This window comes from Pristiophorus japonicus, chromosome 8, assembly GCF_044704955.1.
Source record: "Pristiophorus japonicus isolate sPriJap1 chromosome 8, sPriJap1.hap1, whole genome shotgun sequence".
NCBI classification, from domain to species: Eukaryota; Metazoa; Chordata; class Chondrichthyes; family Pristiophoridae; genus Pristiophorus; species Pristiophorus japonicus.
In genome coordinates this window covers 24,734,044-24,757,860 of record NC_091984.1, presented here as the reverse complement: position 1 = coordinate 24,757,860, position 23,817 = coordinate 24,734,044, and the positions used below count along the sequence as shown (strand labels likewise).

The 23,817-nt window shown below is 41.7% G+C and overlaps 1 protein-coding gene across 8 annotated transcripts in view; it reads left to right on the top strand.

Moving 5' to 3' along the window:
- znf644b (zinc finger protein 644b) overlaps nt 1–23,817 on the top strand; it is a 129,923-nt gene that overhangs the window by 92,725 nt on the left and 13,381 nt on the right. For all 8 annotated transcript variants that reach the window (XM_070886567.1, XM_070886573.1, XM_070886571.1 and 5 more), the window contains one exon: nt 17,735–20,958. In XM_070886567.1, coding sequence (XP_070742668.1) covers nt 17,735–20,958 — 3,224 coding nt within the window. The remainder of the gene's footprint in view (nt 1–17,734; nt 20,959–23,817) is intronic.

The following is a 23,817-nucleotide window of genomic DNA, read 5'->3' as shown; positions in this document are numbered from 1 at the left end:
ATTTAAATCGTTAAAGAGCTGGGGTCCCAGCACTGAACCCTGCGGCACTCCACTAGTCACTGCCTGCCATTCTGAAAAGGACCTGTTTATCCCGACCTTCTGCTTCCTGTCTGCCAACCAGTTCTCTATCCACGTCAGTACATTACCCCCAATACCATGCGCTTTGATTTTGCACACCAATCTCTTGTGTGGGACCTTGTCAAAAGCGTTTTGAAAGTCCAAATACACCACATCCACTGGTTCTCCCTTGTCCACTCTATTAGTTACATCCTCAAAAAATTCCAGAAGATTCGTTAAGCATGATTTCCCTTTCATAAATCCATGCTGACTTGGACCAATCCTGTCACTGCTTTCCAAATGTACTGCTATTTCATCCTTAATAATAAATCCCTGGGGATTTATCGGCCTTCAATCCCATCAATTTCCCTAACACAGTTTCCCGCCTAATAAGGATCTCCTTCAGTTCCTCCTCCTCACTCGACCCACTGTCCCCTGGTACATTCGGAAGGTTATTTGTGTCTTCCTTCGTGAAGACAGAACTGAAGTATTTGTTCAATTGGTCTGCCATTTATTTGTTCCCCCATTATAAATTCACCTGAATCTGACTGCAAGGGACTACGTTTGTCTTCACTAATCTTTTTCTCTTCACATATTTAAAGAAGCTTTTGCAGTCAGTTTTTATATTCTCTGCAAGCTTCCTCTCGTACTCTATTTCCCCCCCTCTTAATTAAACCCTTTCTCTTCCTCTGTTGAATTCTAAATTTCTCCCAGTCCTCAGGTTTGTTGCATTTTCTAGCCGATTTATATGCCTCTTCCTTGGTTTTAACACTATCCTTAATTTCCCTTGTTAGCCACGGTTGAGCCACCTTCCCCGTTTTATTTTTACTCCAGACAGGGATGTACAATTGCTGAAGTTCATCCATGTGATCTTTAAATGTTTGCCATTGCTTATCCACCGTCAACCCTTTAATTATCCTTAGCCAATTCACACCTCATACCGTCGAAGTTACCTTTCCTTTAAGTTCAGGACCCTAGTTTCCAAATTAACTGTGTCACTCTCCATCTTAATAAAGAATTCTACCATATTATGGTCACTCTTCCCCAAGGGGCCTCGCACAACAAGATTGCAATTAGTCCTTTCTCATTACACAATACCCAGTCTAGGATGGTCAGCTCTCTAGTTGGTTCCTCGACATATTGGTCTAGAAAACCATCCCTAATACACTACAGGAAATCCTCCTCCACCGCATTGCTATCAGTTTGGTTAGCCCAAACAATCTCGGCTTCTCTTGTCCCTCCACATAATTGAAGTCCGTCAACCCTGGTATCATTTTGTTAAATCTCCTCTGCACCCTCTCTCAGGCATTCACATCCTTCCTAAAGTGTAGTGTACAGAATTGGCCACAATGCCCCAGCTGTGGCCTAAACAATGTTTTATAAAGGTATAGCATAACTTCCTTGCTTTTGCACTTGATGCCTCTATAAAGCCAAGAATCCCATATGCTTGTTTAAATTTTTTTCTTGCCACCTCCATTGAGTTTTTTTTCTCAGGATGTGGGTGACACTGGCAAGGCTACATTTGTTGCCCTGAGTAGATGGTGGTGGGCCTTTTCCTTAAACTGTTGCCGTTATTGTGGTGATATTAGGTGAATTCTAGGATATTGACCCAGTGACAATAAAGGAATGACGATCTTTGTCTGTCATGTGTGACTTGGAGGAAACCTTGGAGGTGATGTTCCTGGAACATTGCAGCTCTTTTCCTTTTTGGTGGTAGAGGTCACAGGGCAGCGAGGTGCTGTTGATGGAACCTTGGTGATTTGCAGCAGTGCATACTGTAGTTAATACACACTTGCTACAATGCGCTGATGATGGAGGGAGTGAATTGAGTCCAAACTTCATTGAGTTTGCCAATCAAGCAAATTATACGGTCTTGAGATTTTTGAGTGCAGTTGTGGCTGCACCCATCTGGGCAAGTAGTGACTATTTCATCACGCTTTAGATTTGAAGAGTAGATGGTGAAGAGATCAGCAACTCAGTGCAGAGTTTTGAGTTATAAATTTGTTATTGTTTTTATTGAGCTAATGTATTTTTGATGGTTGGTGCTTATTTAGTAGAGAATTGCTCTGTACATAGCTTTAAGGTGCCTTGACATTTTAAAAACTACAGTGAACCTCTGGTTCTCCATGTTGACTGCCTCACTTGCCTTGTTCCAGTGGCAGTGGAAAGCCACTATTTTTACAGTCTTTGACTTGGTTTGCTTCTGCTTGGCAGTGACAGAGTTGTGTTCTGTAATTTTTATTCCCAAAATTGGTGTTAAAGCACTTCAATTTATTATTACTTAAAAAAAAATATTGCAACGGTTTATATTCCAATGACAAATGCACACCTCATAAAAGCAATTTAATTCTTGGTGCTTGCCTTAATATTGGTTCATTGTTTTGGTTGACTGCAAGATTAACAGTACAGGCTCGTGTTTGTCCTGTCATCAGAATATGTGATATGTGTAATAAAACAAGCCTGCTGTACCAGTAAAAGAAATGTTACAATTGTAATCAGCAAACCTCTCAAATAGACTTGGTAGGTGGAATTCACATGAAATTTACATTTTAAATTGATGCTCTTGATCTTGGGAAGTGAGGCACTTTAGTTAAGAGATGCAATTTTTATTGCCCTTAATACACACAGATTGAAATAACCACTTGGAGTGTCCTTTTTAGTTTGTATAATTCATTACTTAGTCAACAAAAGATGGATTTTAATTATCTTGTGTGCATTTTTAACATTGCTACTGGGTGTAACAAAATTTAAAACTGAATTACAAGATTTAGCTGTTTTTAAAAAAAATATATAAATTGTATACAATTGTATGGTGTTAAGAAGTTATTTACAAATTGATAATTTTCACAGGATTTACAGAATTTAACTCTTCTATTTTTCAATTGAATGGAATTGCTCCCAGAACCATTTCGCTAAGAATTGCGACTACTTGGCAAGAAAGCACTGAGATTTCTTCACTACGTTAATGTATGTCCAGTACTATTAGCTGGTTTATTGCACAGCAGCCATCAACAAAATGCCTTTGTGACCTTCCAGAACTGCACCTTGTGCATGCACCTTATGAAGATCATCTACGAACAAAAAATATTCTACTTACACCCAAAATGTTTTCCACTAACACTTGATGTCAACTTTTGAGCTAGCCTGTTGAGTTTAGCCAGTTACATATGAATAAATGAGAAGAATTCAGCCTCTATGGAAGTTATGATGAGACTTTATAAACACTGGTTTGGCCACAACTGGAGTATTGTGTCCAATTCTGGGCACCGCACTTTAGGAAGGATGTGAAAGCTTTAGAGCGGGTGCACAAATGATTTACAAGAATGGATCCAGGGATGAAGGACATCAGTTATGTGGATAGACTGGAGAAAGTGGGGATATTCTCCTTGGAGCAGAGGAGATTTGATAGAGGTGCTCAAAACCATGAGGGGTCAAGACAGAGTACAGAGAGAGAAACTGTTCCCATTGGCAGAAAGGTCGAGAACCAGAGGTTACAGATTTAAGGTGATTGACAGAAAGTCCAAAGGCTGACATGAGGAAAAACTTCTTTACGCAGTGAATGGATCTGGAATGCACTGATGCACTGCCTAGTGAGGGGGGTGCAGATTCAATCGTGGCTTTCAAAAGGGATGAGTAGCTGAAAGAAAAAAATTGCAAGGCCATGGAGAAAGGGCGGGGGATTGGGACTAGCTGAAGTGTTCTTGCAGAGAGCCGGCACAGACTGAATGTCCTCCTGTGCTGTAACCATTCTATGATTCATGTGCAAATTGCAGGGAGGAGGGAGCGTTTTATAAGAGAATAAGAACAACAGTAATTTGCTCTAAGCATTTTGACTTCACACCTGGGAAACTTCTGGGTTATACTCCAGATTATCATGTATGTTCTGATGAAAATTTTCTCCAAGACCAAAACCATTGTTTTTAGTCCCTGCCACAAACTCCATTCCCTAGCCACTAACTCGATCGCTCTCCCTAGCATCTGTCTGAGGCTGAACCATACTGTTCGTAAACTTGGTGTCATTTGACCCTAAAATGAGCTTTCGACCACACATCCGCACCATAACTAAGACCTCCTATTTCCACCTCCGTAACATCGCCTGTCTTTGCCCCTGCCTCAGCTCATCTGCTGCTGAATCCCTCATCCATGCCTTTGTTACCTCCTAGACTTGACTATTCCGACACACTCCTGGCTGGCCTCCCACATTCTACACTACACAAACTTGAGGTGATTCAAAACTTGGCTGCCTGTGTCCTAACTAGCACTGAACCCATCATCCCTGTGCTTGCTGACCTAAATTGGCTCCTGGTTAAGCAATGCCTCGATTTCAAAATTCTCGCCTTTACTTTCAAACCCCTCCATGGCCTCGCCCCTCCCTATTTCTGTAATCTCTTTCAGCTCCACAAGCCCCCCCCCACCACCAGAGAAATCTGCACTCCTCTAATTCTACCCTCTTCAGCATCCTTGATTATAATCGCTCAACCGTTGGTGGCTGTGCCTTCTTTGCCTAGGCCTTAAGCTCTAGAATTCTCTGCCTAAACACCTCTGCCTCTCTTTCCTCCTTTTATGCTTCTTAAAACCTATCTCTTTGATCAAGCTTTTAGTCACCTGCCCAAATTTCTCCTTATTTCTCTGTCAAATTTTTTGTCTCGTAATACTCCTGTGAAGTGCCTAGGGACATTTTACTACATTATCATATCATCATAGGTAGTCCCGCGGGGTCGAGGATGACTTGCTTCCACACACAAAAAAATAATCATCATCATAATCGGCAGTCCCTCGAGATCGAGGATGACTTTCTTCCACATTAAAAAAAAATCATCATCATCATCATCATACGCAGTCCCTCGGAATCGAGGAAGACTTGCTTCCACTCTCAAAATGAATCCTTAGGTGGCTGAACAGTCCAATAGGAGAGCCAAAGTCCCTGTCACAGGTGGAACAGATAGTCATTGTGGGTGGGACTGGTTTGCTGCACGCTCTTTCCACTGCCTGCGCTTGATTTCTGCATGCTCTCGGCGATGAGACTTGAGGTGCTCAGCGCCCTCCTGGATGCACTTCCTCCACTTAGGACGGTCTTTGGCCAGGGACTCCCAGATGTCAGTGGGGATGTTGCACTTTATCAGGGAGGCTTTGAGAGTGTCCTTGTAACGTTTCCTCTGTCCACTTTTGGATCGTTTGCCGTGAAGGGGTTCCGAGTGGAGTGCTTGCTTTGGGAGTCTCGTGTCTGGCATGCGAACAATGTGGCCTGCCCAGCGGAGCTGATCAAGTGTGGTCAGTGCTTCAATGCTGGGGATGTTGGCCTGGCCGAGGGCGCTAACATTGGTGCGTCTGTCCTCCCAGGGGATTTGTAGGATCTTGCATAGACATCGTTGGTGGTATTTCTTCAGCGACTTGAGGTGTCTATTGTACATGGTCCATGTCTCTGAGCCATACAGGAGGGCGGGTATTACTACAGCCCTGTAGACCATGAGTTTGGTAGAAGTTTTGAGGGCCTGGTCTTCAAACACACTTTTCCTCAGGCGGCCGAAGGCTGCACTGGGGCACTGGAGGCAGTGTTAAATCTCATTATCAATGCCTGCTCTTCTTGATAAGAGGCTAAATTCGTCCTCTGGTGACTGATGAACTCATTTTAAATGGTGGAAGATGCCTGTGCGTGAATTCTTCTAACGTGTGGAGGCCGTTGCATACCAGCCACTACACGGGCTTGATGGAGCAAGGTCTTTGTCCAGTGGCAAGGGGATCCAAGACCAGGCTCCGCCGCATGTGCCACTACATACACACAAACTCAAACATACTCCAACTGTCCTCCTTCCCACAGGACCTCTCTACGTGGAATTCATAGTACGCAATGTGAGCCTCACAGCCTCGCTATTGGCCCGTGCTGCGCTTTCCCTTGGTCTTGTCCAAGCTGCTCCTCTGTGTTCTGACCTCTCCGCTCCTCCGTGCCTCATCTGTCCTCTCCTCTCTGCTTTCGACCTCCGGACCTCGCCCGTCCCGACCGTCAGACCTCGCCCTTCCCGACCTACGTTAAAGGCGCTATATAAATATAAGTTGTTGATGTTGGGAAAAAATAGTACTAGTCCTTCAAATTACTTGGATCATGCACAAATGAAGTGAGGAACTCTGGCAGATAAGAGGGTGAAATCTGTTGGGCTTCAAGTATCTGTTGTATTTTGTAGTAACCGAACATTATTTTTATTGAAAATATAGAAACATAAAAAGGTATTTAAGTTAGTTAACTGTAAATTAAAATCTAGGTTGTCCGATTATTCCAGCTAATCAAAATCCCAAATTAATCATGCTGCTTCTGACAAATATTGTCATGTTGGAAGCTGTGAACTCTCGTTCATAAAATTTGTCGTCTCATTGTTGAACTGGATCAATGCAGCATCATCCAAGATTAACTGATTTCCCGAAGTTCATCGTTTCATTTTGTTAGATTTATATCTCATAAACCCAGACCATTGTGGAGAAATTCCGTTATGGTAATGTTTCCCGCCCCCACCTCCGGAAGTGTGTTGCTCAGAAATATTTTGATACTGAAAGCTAAGACGCTTGAAGATTGTTGCTCATTTTTCATTTGGTACCTGCTGTCCGAATCATGATGCAAGCGAATGATGTGACCTCTGAATCGCAATCACTTACAGGATCATAGAAATTGCAGTACAGAAAGAAGTCATTTAGCACATTGTACTTGTGCCAGCGCTCGCTGTTCAACTGCTGATGTCTACTCAAATGCCAATTCTCTGCCCCTTTCTGTGTCCTTTTTTTAATTCTTCCTTTTAAGATCGTTATCCAGTTTTCTTTTAAATTATGTTATAGTCTCTAGCTTAATAGCCACTTCACTATTCTAATACTCTAGTGGCCAGCCTCCACCATTTGCAAACCTTAGCTTATCCAAAACTCTGCTGCATGAATCCTGTTTCCAAAGCGCCAAATATAAGAAATAGGAGCAGAAGTAGGCCATTTGGCCCCTCGAGCCTGCTCCGCCATTCAATAAGATCATGGCTGATCTGATCATGGACTCGGCTCCACTTCCCTGCCCGCTCTCCGTAACCCTTTACTCCTTTATCGCTCAAAAATCTTTATCTCTGCCTTAAATATATTCAATGACCCAGTCTCCATAGCTCTCTGGGGCAGAGAATTCCAAAAATTTATAACCCTGCGAGAAGAAATTTCTCCTCATCTGTTTTAAATGGGCAGCCCGTTATTCTGAGACTATGTCTCCGAATTTTAGTTTCCCCTACGAGTGGAAATATCCACCTTGTCGAGCCCTGTCATTAGCTTATATTTTTCAATAACATCAACTCTCATTCTTCTGAACTCCAATGAGTAGAGGCCCAACCTACTCGACCTATCTTCATAAGTCAACCCCCTCATCTCTGGAATCAATCTAGTGAACCTTCTCTGAACAGCTTCGAATGCAAGTATATCCTTCCTTAAATACGGAGACCAAAACTGTACGCAATACTCCAGGTGTGGCCTCACCAATACCCTGTACAGTTGTAGCAGGACTTCTCTGCTCTGCTTTTATACTCCATTCCTCTTGCAATAAAGGCCTTGGTACATTTTAGTACGTTAAAGGTGCCAAATAAATGCTGACAAATCCATAATGTGGACCATTTTCCATACCTCGGGAGCCGACTGTCAGAAAGAGCAGACGTTGGCGACGAGGTCCAACACGGCCTTCGGTTGCCTGAGGAAGGGAGTGTTTGAAGACCAGGACCTCAAATCCGGCACCAAGCTTTATGGTCTACAAGGCAGTAGTGATATCCGCCCTCCTACATGACTGGATTATATACAGCAGACACCTCAAAACGCTGGAGAAATACCACCAGCGCTGCCTCCGCAAGATCCTGTCAATGTTCTTGCTCAGGCCAACATCACTACCACGCTCGATCAGCTCCGTTGGGCAGGCCACATCGTCCGCATGCCCGACACGAGACTCCCAAAGCAAGCGCTCTGCGTGGAGCTTCAGCACGGCAAGCGAGTCCCAGGTGTGCAGAGGAAACGCTTCAAGGACACCCTCAAAGCCTCCTTGATAAAGTGCAATATCCCCACCGACTCCTGGGGATCCCTGGCCCACGACCACCCAAAGTGGAGGAAGAGAATCCGGGAGGATGTTGAACATCTCGAGTCCCATCGCTGAGATCAAGCAGAAACCAAGCGTAGACAGCGGAAGGAGCGTGCGTCAACCCAGGCTCCCCATCCACCCTTACCTTCAACCACTGTCTGCCCCCCCTGTGACAGAGACTGCAGGTCTTGCATTGAACTCCTCAGTCACCTGAGAACTCGCTTTTAGAGTGGAAGCAAGTCATCCTCGACTCCGAGGGACTGCCTATGATGATGATGTTGCTATAAATGCATCATGTTGTTTCACTCGCCCATCTTCTTTATTCTCGATGACCGACCATGGCTCCCATGCCTTGGATATAAAATTCTCATCCTTCTATTTAAATCCCCTTTGTGGCCTCACTCTTTTTTCTATTGTTGTAATCTCCTACAACCCCATCCAAATTCTCTGTTCTCTAACCCTGGCCTCTTATGTGTCCCCCTCGTTTTATTACACTTTGGCAACTGTGTCTTCAGCTGCCTAGGCTCTACCCTCTGGAATTCCCTTCCTCCTGTAAGACCCTTCTTAAGACCCACCTGTTTAAACTTTTGGTCGCCCCCTCCTATTATCTCCTCTTTTGCCTCAGCATCCATTTTTTGTTTATGATGCTGTGAAGTGCTTTGGAGGATTTTGCTGTTAAATGTGCGTTATAAATGCAAGTTACTGTGGCGATAAAGTTTTTCATGGTCTAACAACCCTCGGGGGGTGGGGGGAAATATCTTCGAACTACTTGTATTCTTCTAGTGATGATCCTGAATTTATTCCCCTATGCGATAGTTTTGCTAACTGGTGGGGGAAAAAAACTTTTTCTGGTAACCTTCTTAAAACAGATCAAACTTTTGAAAATCTCTGTTGGATCCTCCTTGATTTGTTTTTGTTCCACTGAGAAAAGCCACAATTTTTGGATCCTTTCTCCTGAACTATTAACTTTTCATTCATGGGATCATTCTAGCGATGGGTCCAATTTCATTCTTGTACCCAGAACTGCACGCAATTCTTCAATCTGAGCTAACTAATATCTTGTACAAATTCAATTGTCACTTCCTTGCATTTGCATTCTGTGCATCAGTGTAAAACCTACAATCCCATTTGCTTTCTTAATGACCTTTCTACCATTTTAAAGATTTATATTTACACCCCTAAAATTTCCTTTTCCTCCACTTTAAGAACCATACAATTTAAGGCATGCTTCCTTTCACTCTTTTTAACAAACTGTTAACATTTACTGCATTGAATTACATTTGCTACCTATTTGTTTACTCTGCTAACCTATTTGTCACCTGGCAGTCTCTTGTATTCTTCCTCAGTATTTGTCATATCCCTAATTTGGTATCTCCATGTCTCCACAAGATCCTGCAAATCCCCTGGGAGGACAGACTCACCAACGTTAGTGTTCTTGATCAGGCCAACATCCCCAGCATTGAAGCACTGACCACACTCAACCAGCTCCGTTGGGCGGGCCACATTGTTCGCATGTCCGACACAAGACTCCCAAAGCAGGCGCTCTACTCGGAACTCCTACATGGCGGGCGAGTCCCTGCTGGGCAGAGGAAACGTTTCAAGGACACCCTCGAAAGCCTCCTTGATAAGGTGCGGCTTCCCCACCGATACCTGGGAGTCCCTGGCCAAAGACTGCCCTAAGTGGAGGAAGAGCATCCGGGAGGGCGCTGAGCACCTCGAGTCTCGTCGCCAAGAGCATACAGAAAACAAGCGGAAGGAGTGTGCAGTAAACCAGACTCCCCACCCACCCTTTCCTCCAACGACTGTCTGTCCCACCTGTAACCGAGACTAATTCCCGTATTGGTCTGTTCAGTTAGCTGAGAACTCTGAGTGGAAGCAAGTCTTCCTCGATCTTGAGGGACTGCCTATGATGATGATGATGATGAAGAATTTGGTATCAGCAGATATTGATTGTGTCTGTTTGCAAGACCAGATTTCTGATTGGCCCCTTGGAGGACAAGACACATCCAACAGTTTCTCTGGAATGTGTAATTTGATCCTGCTTGCTGGAGTAATTAAGATCTTTGAAATGTGTAATTTGATCCATTCATTGTGATAGTCAGGCTCCAGAGCTTACAATGCGAACACGACTGCTTTCCAAGAACCGATGGGGCTCACACTCCTGGCTTAGGAGCACTATCACTGCCGAGTTCAGATAAAAAGGGGTGAGACCATGGAGGGGTTTTAACATGAGGATGAGAATTTTAAAAGCATGATGTTGATGGGCAATGTTCCCCTTAATTTTTTTTGGGTGTGCGTGGTCCTACAAACTAAATAATCAATTATGCTGTTTGGCAGTGTGATGGTTAATCAAGAACAGTCAGCATGAACCTGTAAAGGTCACTTCACTACTCTGTTTAAGCTGCACAGGCAGGGAGCGCAGGTCAGAGATCGGATTACAACAATGCCATCCCAATTCTGATATCCCCAATGCTCCTCTAGCGCAGTCGGTCGGAGCTTGGCTGCGTAGCCCATTCAAACTTTTGTACATACACAAAATGTCCCATTCAAATGTCGGTGAGCGGCTTGAGCGGGAACTCCAAACTGCTGCACGGCTGCTCAGCTTAGAGGGAACGTTGTTGTTGGACCATGAGCCAATATAGGCTAATGAGTACAGGGGTGATGGGTGAATGGGACTTGTGTGTTGGGATACGTGCAGCAGAGTTTTGGACGAGCTCAAGTTCAGTGAGGGTGCAAAATGGGAGGGTAGTTAGAGGAACATTGGAATAGTCCAGTCTGGCAAATAACACACAAATGTAATGTTATGCATGTTGTCAGACCAACACAGAATATGCTCTTTTTTTTTAAATTAATTATTTATTGCCCATCCCTAGTTACCCTTGAGAGGGTGGTAGTGAACTGCCTTCTTGAGCCACTGCATTTTGGGGATGGGAGGCGAGGAGAGGGGTAACTTGGTGCTGGTGTCAAAGGGGTGGAGTGGAAGAAAGTGATCTTGGCCTAACCGAGGCAGGAGACCGTGATCGATCTTCTCATTTGGATCACATTTTTGCTCTCATTTTCCCCCTCTTCTACCCCCCCCCCCCCTTTAGACCTGGATCACATTTCTCTCCAAGTTCCTGACCTTTTTCCGCCCCCCCCCCCCCCCCCCCCCCCGCCTCCATTGGCTGTGAAGTGCTTTGGGATGTCTTGAGGATGTGAAAAGTGCTCTATAAATCCATGTTCTTTCTCCCATATTATAGATTCTATAGGGGTCAATCCTTCACTCCCAGTCTGCCTGATTTCAGATGAATCTGGGAGTAATTTGAAAGGCGAGCCATTCTCCCAGTTTCGGGATGGTCATTGCCACTTTGGGATTTTCTATTGAAAGTGACGGGCATTAAATATGTCTGCCAAAATATGGGCAAGTGTATTCAAATTACATGGTAATAATGATAGGAAAATGTCTTATTACATATCTTCTGCCATTATTGATACAGCACCACTGGACTGTGTGTGTTACTTACATCCAGCATTGCTGTGGTGGACGAAGAGGGATTTAAAATTGAACTCTTACCGCCAAGGGAGTGTAATCGATCACGGGATGATGGTTGCTCTTCTACAGCCCCAGAAATTAAAAAAAATTAAAAGCTAATTCAGCTTCCCAGAGCCAGCTGAACTTGCTTCGCGACTGCAAACACTCTAGGTCAACTCATGGCCAAACAGGTTGACGCAAATTCTGCCCTGCCATAGATATGGCCAGATTCTGCCAAAACGGAAAATTTCACCTTGGAAGTTTGCTCACAATGGAAGTAAAATGAACTGGCCTATATTTTCCTGGCTTATCTGCCAATGGTTGCCGTTCCTTAGCCACTATTCCCATTTCCAAAGATATTTGGAAAATTATAGCTATTAGCTTCCTCCTCCCTCAATGTTCTGGGATGCATATTACTGGACTACATGATTTTTTTCCACGTTTAGTTCCATTAAGTTTCTAAATATAATTTCCTGTTGAATATTTATCTTGCTTAGTGGCTCTTCCATATCTTCCACAGATACTCCTACAATACTACTGTCATCTCTGTAAAAAGTGAGCTGAGATACCTGCCATTCTTTCACTTTCAAGGATAAGATTTCTTGCTTCCTAACTAAATGGGTCCCATACCACCTTTGATTACTCTTTTAGTTCTTTTGTGTTCTCAAAACCCATGATATTTCACTTAATGTTGACTGCCAGTCTTTTTTCATTCCTGTTGCATAGAAACATAGAAAATAGGTGCAGGAGTAGGCCATTCGGTCCTTCGAGCCTGCACCACCATTCAATAAGATCATTCAGTACCCCATTCCTGCTTTCTCTCCATACCCCTTGATCCCTTTAGCTGTAAGGGCCACATCTGACTCCCTCTTGAATATATCCAATGAACTGGCATCAACAACTCTCTGCGGTAGAGAATTCCACAGGTCAACAACTCTGAGTGAAGAAGTTTCTCCTCATCTCAGTCCTAAATGGCTTACCCCTTATCCTTAGACTGTGTCCCCTGGTTCTGGAGTTCCCCAACATCGGGAACATTCTTGCTGCATTTGACCTGTCCAGTCCCATCAGAATTTTATATGTTTCTATGAGATCCCCTCTCATTCTTCTAAACTCCAGCGAATACAGGCCCAGTCGATCCAGTCTCTCCTCATATGTCAGTCCTGCCATCCCGGGAATCAGTCTGGTGAACCTTCGCTGCACTCCCTGCTTCCTCAGATTAGGAGACAAAAACAGAACATAATATTCCAGGTGAGGCCTCACCAAGGCCCTGTACGTAAGACCTCCCTGCTCCTATACTCAAATCCCCTAGCTATGAAGGCCAACATACCATTTGCCGCCTGCTGTACCTGCATGCCAACTTTCAATAACTGATGTACCATGAAACCCAGGTCCCCTTTTCCTAATCTGCCATTCAGATAATATTCTGCCTTGGTGTTTTTACCACCAAAGTGGATAATCTCACATTTATCCACATTATACTGCATCTGCCGTGCATTTGCCCACTCCGCTAACCTGTCCAAGTCATCCTGCACCCTCTTGGCGTCGTCCTCGCAGCTCACACCGCCACCCAGCTTAGTGTCAACTTGGAGATATTACACTCCATTCCTTCATCTAAATCATTAATGTATATTGTAAAGAGCTGGGGTCCCAGCCCTGAGCCCTGCAGCACCCCACTAGTCACTGTCTGCCATTCTGAAAAGGACCGTTTATCCCGACTCTCTGCTTCCTGTTTGCCAACCAGTTCTCTATCCACGTCAGTACATTACCCCCAATACCATGTGCTTTAATTTTGCACACCAATCTCTTGTGCGAGACCTTGTCAAAAGCCTTTTGAAAGTCCAAATACACCACAACCACTGGTTCTCCCTTATCCACTCTACTAGTTACATTCTCAAAAAAATTCCGGAAGATTTGTCAAGCATGATTTCCCTTTTACTGCTTTCCAAATGCGCTGCTATTTCATCTTTAATAATTGATTCCAACATTTTCCCCACTACTGCTGTCAGGCTAACTGGTCTATAATTACCTGTTTTCTCTCCCTTTTTTTAAAAAAAAAGTGGTAAATTAGCTACCCTCCAGTCCATAGGAACTGATCCAGAGTCGATAGACTGTTGGAAAATGATCACCAATGCTTCCACTATTTCTAGGGCCACTTCCTTAAGTATTCTGGGATGCAGACTATCAGGCCCTGGGGATTTATCGGCCTTCAATCCCATCAATTTCCCTAACACAATTTCCCGCCTCGTAAGGATTCCCTTCAGTTTCTCCTTCTCACTAGACCCTCGGTCCCCTAGTATTTCCGGAAGGTTATTTGTGCCTTCCTTTGTGAAGACAGAACCAAAGATTTGTTTAACTGGTCTGCCATTCCTTTGTTCCCCATTATAAATTCACCTGAATCTGACTGCAAGGGACCTACGTTTGTCTTCACTAATCTTTTTCTCTTCACGTATCTATAGAAGCTTTTGCAGTCAGTTTTTATGTTCCCAGCAAGCTTCCTCTCATACTCTATTTTCCACTTCCTAATTAAACCCTTTGTCCTCCCCTGCTGAATTCTAAATTTCTCCCAGTCCTCAGGTTTGTTGCTTTTTCTGGCCAATTTGTATGCCTCTTCCTTGGATTTAACACTATCCTTAATTTCCCTTGTTAGCCACAGTTGAGCCACCTTCCCCATTTTATTTTTACTCCAGACAAGGATGTACAATTGTTGAAGTTCATCCATGTGATCTTTAAATGTTTGCCATGTTGCCCCTGTTTGCTTCTCCAATACTTTTTATATCTTGGGTTTTCTTCAATTATCCTTTTTGGGTCAAAGAAACTCGGTGATCCATTCATGGAAGAATTCAGTTTAATTTTTTAAAATATCTTAATTAATTGCAGAGTCTTCCAACTTGCTATATTCTCTTGATTAGCTCGTCCAGCTTGAGGCAGTTTGTTTGTGCTACGTGTAGATGGGGCTCAGTTCTTCACCTCATTGGCTTTTTGCGACACCATCTGCAATGTACTGTTCGTAGTAATGTCAGTTTGATAATTTATGCTCTACAAATGTCATGCTGTTATTTTGGTAAAGAAGGATGGAGGAAGAAAGAAAAATACTGCCTTTAGGTACCACGATGTCTGAGCTGGTCCTCAGTTTCATGCTGAAACATGAATCCATGTGAATCCAAACTACTTTGCTATAAAGGCTTTTAATAGTAGCTCAGTGCACATTTTTCCCACCACCATGTCTTGGTGTCTTTCAGAGAGTGTTATAGCAGGTTGGAGCATTTTTCAAAGCGAAAGTAGACACAGGTGACAAGCTTTGTGCCTCATCATCTAGCTTCCTAGTATGTGTTTTTTATTCACGGGACATAAAAGTTGTAATTTTGTTATGATCTCGCCCACATAATGAACATTATAATGTGCAGTTTAATCCTGATTTTTGAAACAAATTTTTAAAAATGTACAAAATTGAACAACCAACTGTAAGTTACCATGACTTGCTAACTATCTGTGAGGTATATCTCTGCAACATTGACTTGTTGAAGGTTTTTGAAGTATTTACATTTATTTTTAGTTTAGTTGACTTATTTCATCATTTTGTGCATGTATTCTTTGGTATTTCTGATTCAGAAATATTAGCCAACAGTAAGCATGGAAAATAGTCCTTATTTGCATACTATGTCGATTTAATTTTAGATGAATATTCCATCATAAATAATCATTAGAGAACAAAAAGTGGGCAGCATAGCTCTGATGACAGAAAGGTTGTACTTAATCTGTATTACTAAATGACCCAGGAAGCCTGCTCAAAGGGATTACAGAATAATTATGTTAATATGCAATTATCACCTCATTTTTTCTGCAGTAACCTCAAGATGTAGTGCAATATGGGTGTTATAGCAAGTGCTGATAGTTTGCAAAAATACTGACATTTGAGATTTCGAAGGAAAGTCAATAAGGATAGCTTCATTATGGTCTCTTGTCATAATGAAAGAAAATGCCTGACCTTTTATGTACATGTTTTGTTCATGAGCATGATTTTTGTATCAATGAATTTGATACAGCTTTAATGGAAGGTATCTACATGCCTTGCAATATTAAAGGGGATTCAACATATTCTGTGATGTCTGCATTTTCAACAATACTTTATGTTGTAATTTGTGAATTTAATGACTTGTCAAACACCCCCAATAATGAGTGCATAAAGAATTCATACCGCTGCTTTATGTTTATATTGCACCAGTATCTTTTAATTTTGTGGATTTTTGCTAAGCTTACTAAATTTAATAGGATGATTTTCCCCCCTTGGACATTGTTTTATTAGCACATAAGGGTGTGCAGTTATAGGACTTGGATGTGCTGCCTCTACGTAACTTGTAGAGAGGGCTTTTAATAGAATACTTCTAATAATGAGAACTGCAATTTGAGACCATTGGTGATATTGTGAGGGTTTGCTATCCTGCTGTTCAGAGGGTACCATTGAAGTTTGCTTTAAATGGGAAACGTCTGTTCTTTCTTTGAACCCCTAACACCAGAACAGATGGGTAGAATATGGAGCACGGAAGGTTTTACCTCTGAGGTGGTAACAGTGAAGCCACCACTCATTAACACTGAATTTACCACTTCGTTAGCAACGTTGCTTCCTGTTGAGAAAAGCTAGTACAGGTACAGCATATTAAATTAACTGAGCATACATTTGGCTATGGATCTTGGACACCAGAGTCATTTTGAAATTAAAGCTTTCACCATTTCTGTGTGTGTTGCAGCTGGTTTTAAATGCTTGTTATTTTTTTCTGTTTGATTACAAATTAAATGAGAGCTTTTGGAAGGAAGGATGTGTTATAAAACTCCCAGTGCTCACTGTCACAGCAATTAATTTTACAGCACTTGTTCTGTACAGGTTGCTCATATTGATTAAAATCAGTTAAGGTAAATGAGACAAACATTATAGCATTTCCAGGCTTGTTTTCCTATTCATTGACATTTTCAGTCGTGATTCTTAGCACCTGTTTGTACGTGCCCACCCCTTAGCTTCTGCTGCGTATTTAACACAGAGACTCATGCTGGGAACTGTTTTAGCACCATTTTAGAGTGATAACATTGAATATGATCTCATTGGAAGTGTATTTTGTTCCCATGGAAATTGGTCAATTTTAGCAGCAGCTGAGAGTTTTGAAGGGGAAACAGGAAGGTTGTAACTAAAATGTGTGGAATCTTGATTCTTCACACATAATTAAAGTTCCCAGTATTTGAGAACGACAGCAGGAATCGTTTTTCTTCAGCAACAGACAAGATGTAGATGTAATAGTTGTTGAAACCACTAATCTCTTGGTTGATGAAGCAGTTACACCTTTAATTCAAAGTTGATTTAAGTCTTTATAATCATTTTAGTCATGCAGTTAAACTAACGTAAAAATATTGTAAATACAATGTAATTGTCTATTCTAAGTATTCCGTTGAGCAGTGTTTGAATAATATAATTGTGTATTCTAGAGATTTTTAATCATTTGTAAACCCATGAAGGTATATAAATTAAGCTTGTTTCATAATTTACCAACACTTTATTTCATACCGTACATATGGTACACAATACATTAGATAAAAACTTGCAGCTTAAATTTATTTAATTTGTGCCTGACATTGTTTAACACATTTAGACAGTATTTCCGTATACAAATATAGTTTACTCTTTTTAGATAGATATAGCAATACACAAATGGAATAAAAAGTATAACCAGTTCATGCTTGCTTGTAGCATTAAGCAAGGTTATTTAGTTGAAGATTTGCATGCCAGGTTAACCCAAAGCCTTTAGGCCGTACACTTGTCTCAGTAATCTGCATTGTGGATGTGTTTTTATTGCATTCTTCCATAAGGGGCCTATCTTGAGCCTCTACAATGCTGTAACCACAAGTTAAATTAACACAACCTGCCTGCATGTACTATTTATTACTGATAATTGTATTGTTCTATGCCAGCTGCAGCCACTCTAATTTTAAATGGTTTTTGAATTTCATGAGTCATTGTTATTAACATTGATGGTTAAAAAAATTAGGTTTTATTTTATGTATATATATGCACTCAATAACACTTTTTTTCTTTTTATGACTTGCAGGATTAACAAAATTGAAGGCTCTGGATCTAAGATGAGTAATACAGATAGCGTGAAGACCCATATTAATTCTCATGGTGCTAAAGGCGAATTTGGAGATGAGAAAAATCTCCCATCAACCACTGTTACTACTAGTATACCTCAGACCTTAACCGAGAATCAAATGTCAGTTCCAAAAAGCAATACTTTAAGCTTGTCTAAACATCTGTCCAGGGACAGTTCTGTAAAAGCCTTAAGTGGAGCCCAGCAGACTGTGCTTATACAAACTGGTGCTCCTACTGTTTCAAATGCAAAACTTATCTTGCCTACAGGAACTGCTGTGAGGGAGCCAGTTCCACAGCTCTCCTCAACTAAATCTTCCATCGCAAAGCAGGCTGATGTTGCTTTAAGTATTTCTCAATCTCTGTGTCAGTCAGTTGCAGTTTCTAGCTCACCCTCTCACTTTGTTCAGGTTCCAACATTGTCTGGCATTTCAAATAAAGTTCAGACATTAGCACCAGCCCCAGTTCTTTTACTGGTCCCCAATTTAGTGCCTTTCCAGGGCCAAGTTAATATACAGCCTAAAATGCTGAGTCCTTTGCCAATAGTGGACCACAAATCTATAGTCCAGTCAAATGGTGCTTCGACAAGCCAGTTGTTGTATTGTACAGGAAGTGAAAAGACAAAAGATAATAGAGGACAAGTAAAGGGAAAAAGAGTTTTCGATTCTTCAGAAATTCATGTGAATGAATCAGAACCTTTCAATGATGCTGGCTTAAACTGGGACCCTGAAAAAGAGTTCATGCAGTTTTTGCTAACAAAAGAAAAGGATGATCGGGTTGTTCAAATTGATGGAAGTTTCCAGGCCCAATCAAATCTGACCTTTGGAAGAAAAAGAAAACGAAAAATGGACATTGTTCAGTTGGTAGACTTCTCTGAACTAGAAAATGCGGACACCCATCTTGCACCGAAAAAGACTGCAGTTACTCTAGAGGGGATGCAACACAGTGAAACAAAAGTTTCAGTTGTCAAACCAAAATACTTGCCTGCAAAAAAAAACCTGGTTGGCGAGACAGGATCAAATCTTCCCAAAGAAACGGTGGAAGCAATTAAACAATTAATCTTCAGTGATTATAAGCTTCCAGTAAAACACTTAGAAGCAGCTAGAACAAGTGCACCTGAAACCACGTACGTAGAAGAACCTTCACCATTTGGTTCAACAGTTTTTCCGCCAGGAAGTGCTCTGCAGATAGATGATATACAAACTGGATCCGAATCACCATCAGATGATGATACTGAGACAGAACCATCATTTTACCCCTGCACAAAATGCAATGTGAATTTCAGAGAAAAAAAGCATTTGCAGAGACACATGATTTATCACTTAGAAGGACACAGTAAAACAAATCTGCCACGACCATATATATGTAAAGAATGTGGAATTGCATTTCGTGACCGTGCGCCACTCCAAAAGCACAGGAGCCTTCATCAAGAAAAAAGAGAGAGACTGATGGAGGAGATTCGTGAGCTCCGCACATTTCAGGATGAAGGCCGGAATGCAAAATTACAGTGCCCGCAATGTGTATTTGGAACAAACTGTCCTAAAACATTTGTGCAGCATGCGAAGACACATGAAAAGGACAAAAGATACTACTGCTGTGATAAGTGCAACTTCATGGCAGCATCAATGGATGAACTTGAAGGTCATCAAATTTATATTCATGATGCAGTTATTAACAAATCCAGCCAAAAACCTTTGAAAGGTGTGTCATTAGAAAATTTATTAAGCCACTGTAAGTCAGGAGGTGTATATGTGTGTAGGAAATGCCCGTTTACCACACCAGCTAGGAGTATTTTTAAAAAGCATGTCAAATACTTGCATCAGCGACTTTACCATGTTCAACATAAAAATGAGCATGGAACAAAGGTACCTGGCTTGAGCTCGAAACCGTTTAATTTGGTGAGGAGCAATAAGGCTACATCACAGCAAGCTGAATATCTAAACAAATATGTCATAAGGCGAGACATAAAAAGGGCATTTGAAGCACCTGATGCCCTGGGGAATTCCTCGGCATTGTACAACAAGGTCTGTGATAATGCTGGTACACAGAAGCCGTGCTATGTAGCCACAAAGAAAATACATCACTCTTCTGATTCTGTGCTGGATTATAGTACATCTTCAACAAAGATTCTGACCGGATTAAATATTGCTAACCAAAAGATTAGCTTCTTACAGCAAGATCATGTTCGAAAGCAGGGAGAGATTGACATCAAAAAGAACAACGCAGTTGTGTTGTCGAAGGATCATATTGGTTATCAGATTTATGGGAAATCTCAAAATGATGTAGGGGTAGTAAAAGACTTGTGTCCTACATCTACATTAATAGAAACTAAACATACAGATGTGGAACATACTTTGAACGTTCAACAATGTGATGACGAAGAAATATCAGAAGAAACAGAATGCACAGATGCTGGAGCTGTATCAGTTAGAAAATCTGTTAAGGATGTCATGGTTAATGTCTCTGTTGGCAATGATATTTTGGATCAATATCCTGATGTGTTTCACAAAGCACCTGTTGTGGTTTTAAATAAACTTGAGCCTTGTGTAAATGCATTAGAATGTGATGGTGAAGAAAACTCACCTGAAAGTGGTACTGTTGAAACTATTAACTGTGTAGATGCTGCTATGGAAATGACTATTGCTGGGAATGATTTTGATGTTGGTGATAAACAAACTCCTTACTTCAGTAGTACTGAAGTACAGATAGTTGACGAAAATGGCATTGATGATGATGATTTTGATACTTATGATGAGAGTGATGACGACGATGATTTTGATGATTTTGATAATGCCATTCATGATTATGGCAGCAATGACTATGGTAACCAAAGCCTTTACTCTACAGAATATCAAGATGCTGCCCACAACCATTTTGCTAATGAAGATTTTCATATTAGTGATCCTAAATGTATAGATGTTATGGACCCAGTTCTTTATCCACATGATGCTCCACTTAATATAACCTACAATTGGACTGATTTTCATAGTGAGAAGCGACCATGCCCTTACTGTCCAGCTGTATTTGACACTGGTGTTGGCTTGTCAAATCATGTGCGAGGACATCTTTATAGAGTTGGCTTAACTTATGATGCTCGTCATCTGGTTCCACCAGAACAAATAGCATCCAGTGATAAGAGACGGCGTATCAAAAAAAACGATGCTCCTGTTAGGAGATTAAAAAAAGGTAAGCTTAATTTGTTTGTATCTACAATAGGAATTGAATTTTTGACCATAAGGTACAAAATATTAGCGATAAATGTACAAATATATAGTTAACAATGTCAAAAAACAAGTAGACAATAATCACCAGCAGATCGAAATGATACCTAAAGGACACAAGACAATCAAGGGTCAGCACAGAAGTACAAAGTATACTGAACTTCTGAGGATCTGATCCCAGTAGGTGGTGAGAGACTACGGTAAAAGGGATGTTAGGTAATTAAATAGAAGATATATATTCCCTCCCTCCTTCCAGAAAGGGGACAAACCAAATCCCCACTGAAAATTGCTCAACCTTGTGAGGACAATGTGAACCTACTCCTGAGTTCTTGACATCTACCAATGACCTTCTTTGCAATAACCCTCCAAAACGTATAGAGGAGTTTCAGTTACTGAGTGATCTAACGTTCCTGGCAACACTCTGCATCAGTGCCTGGTGTTGGAATATTGGAAGGCTGCATTGAGTTACATACAACAACAGATCAATTAACCTTTGCACCTTGAGGTTATAGGGGACCTTCAGAGAATGCTCCAGTAAACTGAGAATGGCATTGAGATCTTTTCTGATCCTGTTGATAAACCTATGTCCATTATGGTAATATCAGGGAACAGACCTGAAAGATGAATGTCAATTTTACCACAGTCTTCCCAATGTACTTTGAAAACTTGTATGTTTCAACACTCTAAATATTTGCTATATTAGGGCAATTAATATTTTTAGTGATCACTTCAATTGTAGATAAGTCTGCAAAAAGGGTCAGGATGTTCCTTTCAAATAAAAAGGAACTTAAAGATGAACAACATTCAAGTTGTACCTTTATTCACTTCTGGCCTATAGCAGTGGCGATCCATTCTGGCACATCGCAAACCAGAACCATCCAGTAACTAAAAAGACAACCATGACTTGTAACTCCATCCCATTTTAGAAAAGTGAAGGTACTTGGGAACATTTAACAATACAAGAAAATACCCTAAAGTTTTACATGTTTGTCCCTTTTTCATGGATTGACCCCATCTTATCTTCAGAAACTTCTTCAATTCATTTGTACAGTCTGTGCAATTTCTGTCTCTGGTGACATATACCACAATTCTCTGGCCCTCTGGGAATTTTGACACTTTATCACACTGAACAATTTTTCTGGATTAATTTTGTCAGTTTTCTTAACATTTTGGCAATTTAATATTGATGTGGACCTGTTAATTGGTGGATATGATTTTCTGGAGCCTTAAAAGGTGCACCTTTAAGTCACCAGACATTCTACAAATTTCAAACTTCCAAAATGCTGTTCAGGACTGAAATGGAGAGGTCTTTGTTTATCAGAATTGGACATGGGCTTCACTGATGGCTCAACTGTATAATTCAGTAAATAACTAAGTCACATAGACCAAGGTGGTCCTAAGTTCAGCCACTGGGTTGTGCTGTTTTGCTGTCTCAGCAGGAGGAACGCTACAGTTCCCTTCTTGAGAAGGGAAAATCAGCCAGGGCTGCGTTTCTGATCGCTATCCAGCGATTCTTACTGAGTGCAAGAGAGTGGACATTCAAGAACAAAATTGTGCTAAACTATAATGCTTCCTGCAGTTGAATAACCCACTGAAACACTCTGAGCAGTGCCCATTGGCTGCTTTGGTGTGGAATTGGAGAATGACTAGAGGAGTCTTGAGGAGGCAGGAAGGGAAGAAAGAATTGATTGTAACCATTTCCTATATTTGGACTTTCAAAAAGCTTTTGACAAGGTCCCACATAAGACGTTGGTGTACAAAATCAAAGCACATGGTATTGGGGGTAATGTACTGACGTGGATAGAAACTGGTTGGCAGACAGGAAGCAGAGAGTCGGGATAAACGGGTCCTTTTCAGAATGGCAGACAGTGACTAGTGGAGTGCCGCAGGGCTCAGTGCTGGGACCCCAGCTCTTTACAATATACATTAATGATTTAGATGAAGGAATTGAGTGTAATATCTCCAACTTTGCAGATGACACTAATCTGTCAGCTGTGAGGAAGACACTAAGAGGCTGCAGGGTGACTTGGACAGGTGAGGTGAGTGGACAAATGCATGGCAGATGCAGTATAATGTGGACAAATGTGAGGTTATCCACTTTGGGGGCAAAAACACGAAGGCAGAATATTATCTGAATGGTGACAGATTAGGAAAAGGGGAGGTGCAACGAGACCTTGGTGTCATGGTACATCAGTCATTGAAAGTTGGCATGCAGGTACAGCAGGCGGTGAAGAAGGCAAATGGTATGTTGGCCTTCATAGCTAGGGGATTTGAGTATAGGCGCAGGGAGGTCTTACTGGAGTTGTACAGGGTCTTGGTGAGGCCGCACCTGGAATATTGTGTTCAGTTTTGGTCTCCTAATCTGAGGAAGGACATTCTTGCTATTGAGGGAGTGCAGCGAAGGTTCACCAGACTGATTCCAGGGATGGCTGGATTGACGTATGAGGAGAGACTGGATCAACTGGGCATTTATACACTGGAGTTTAGAAGGATGAGAGGGGATCTCATAGAACCATAAGATTCTGACGGGCCTGGACAAGTTAAATGCGGCAAGAATGTTCCCGATGTTGGGAAGTCCAGAACCAGGGGACAGGTTCGGATAAGGGGTAGGCCATTTAGGACTGATGAGAAACTTCTTCACTCAGAGAGTTGTTAACCTGTGGAATTCCCTACCGCAGAGTTGTTGATGCCAGTTCATTGGATATATTCAAGAGGGAGTTAGATATGGCCCTTACGGCTAGAGGGATCAAGGGGAATGGAGAGAAAGCAGGAAAGGGGTACTGAGGGAATGATCAGCCATGATCTTATTGAATGGTGGTGTAGG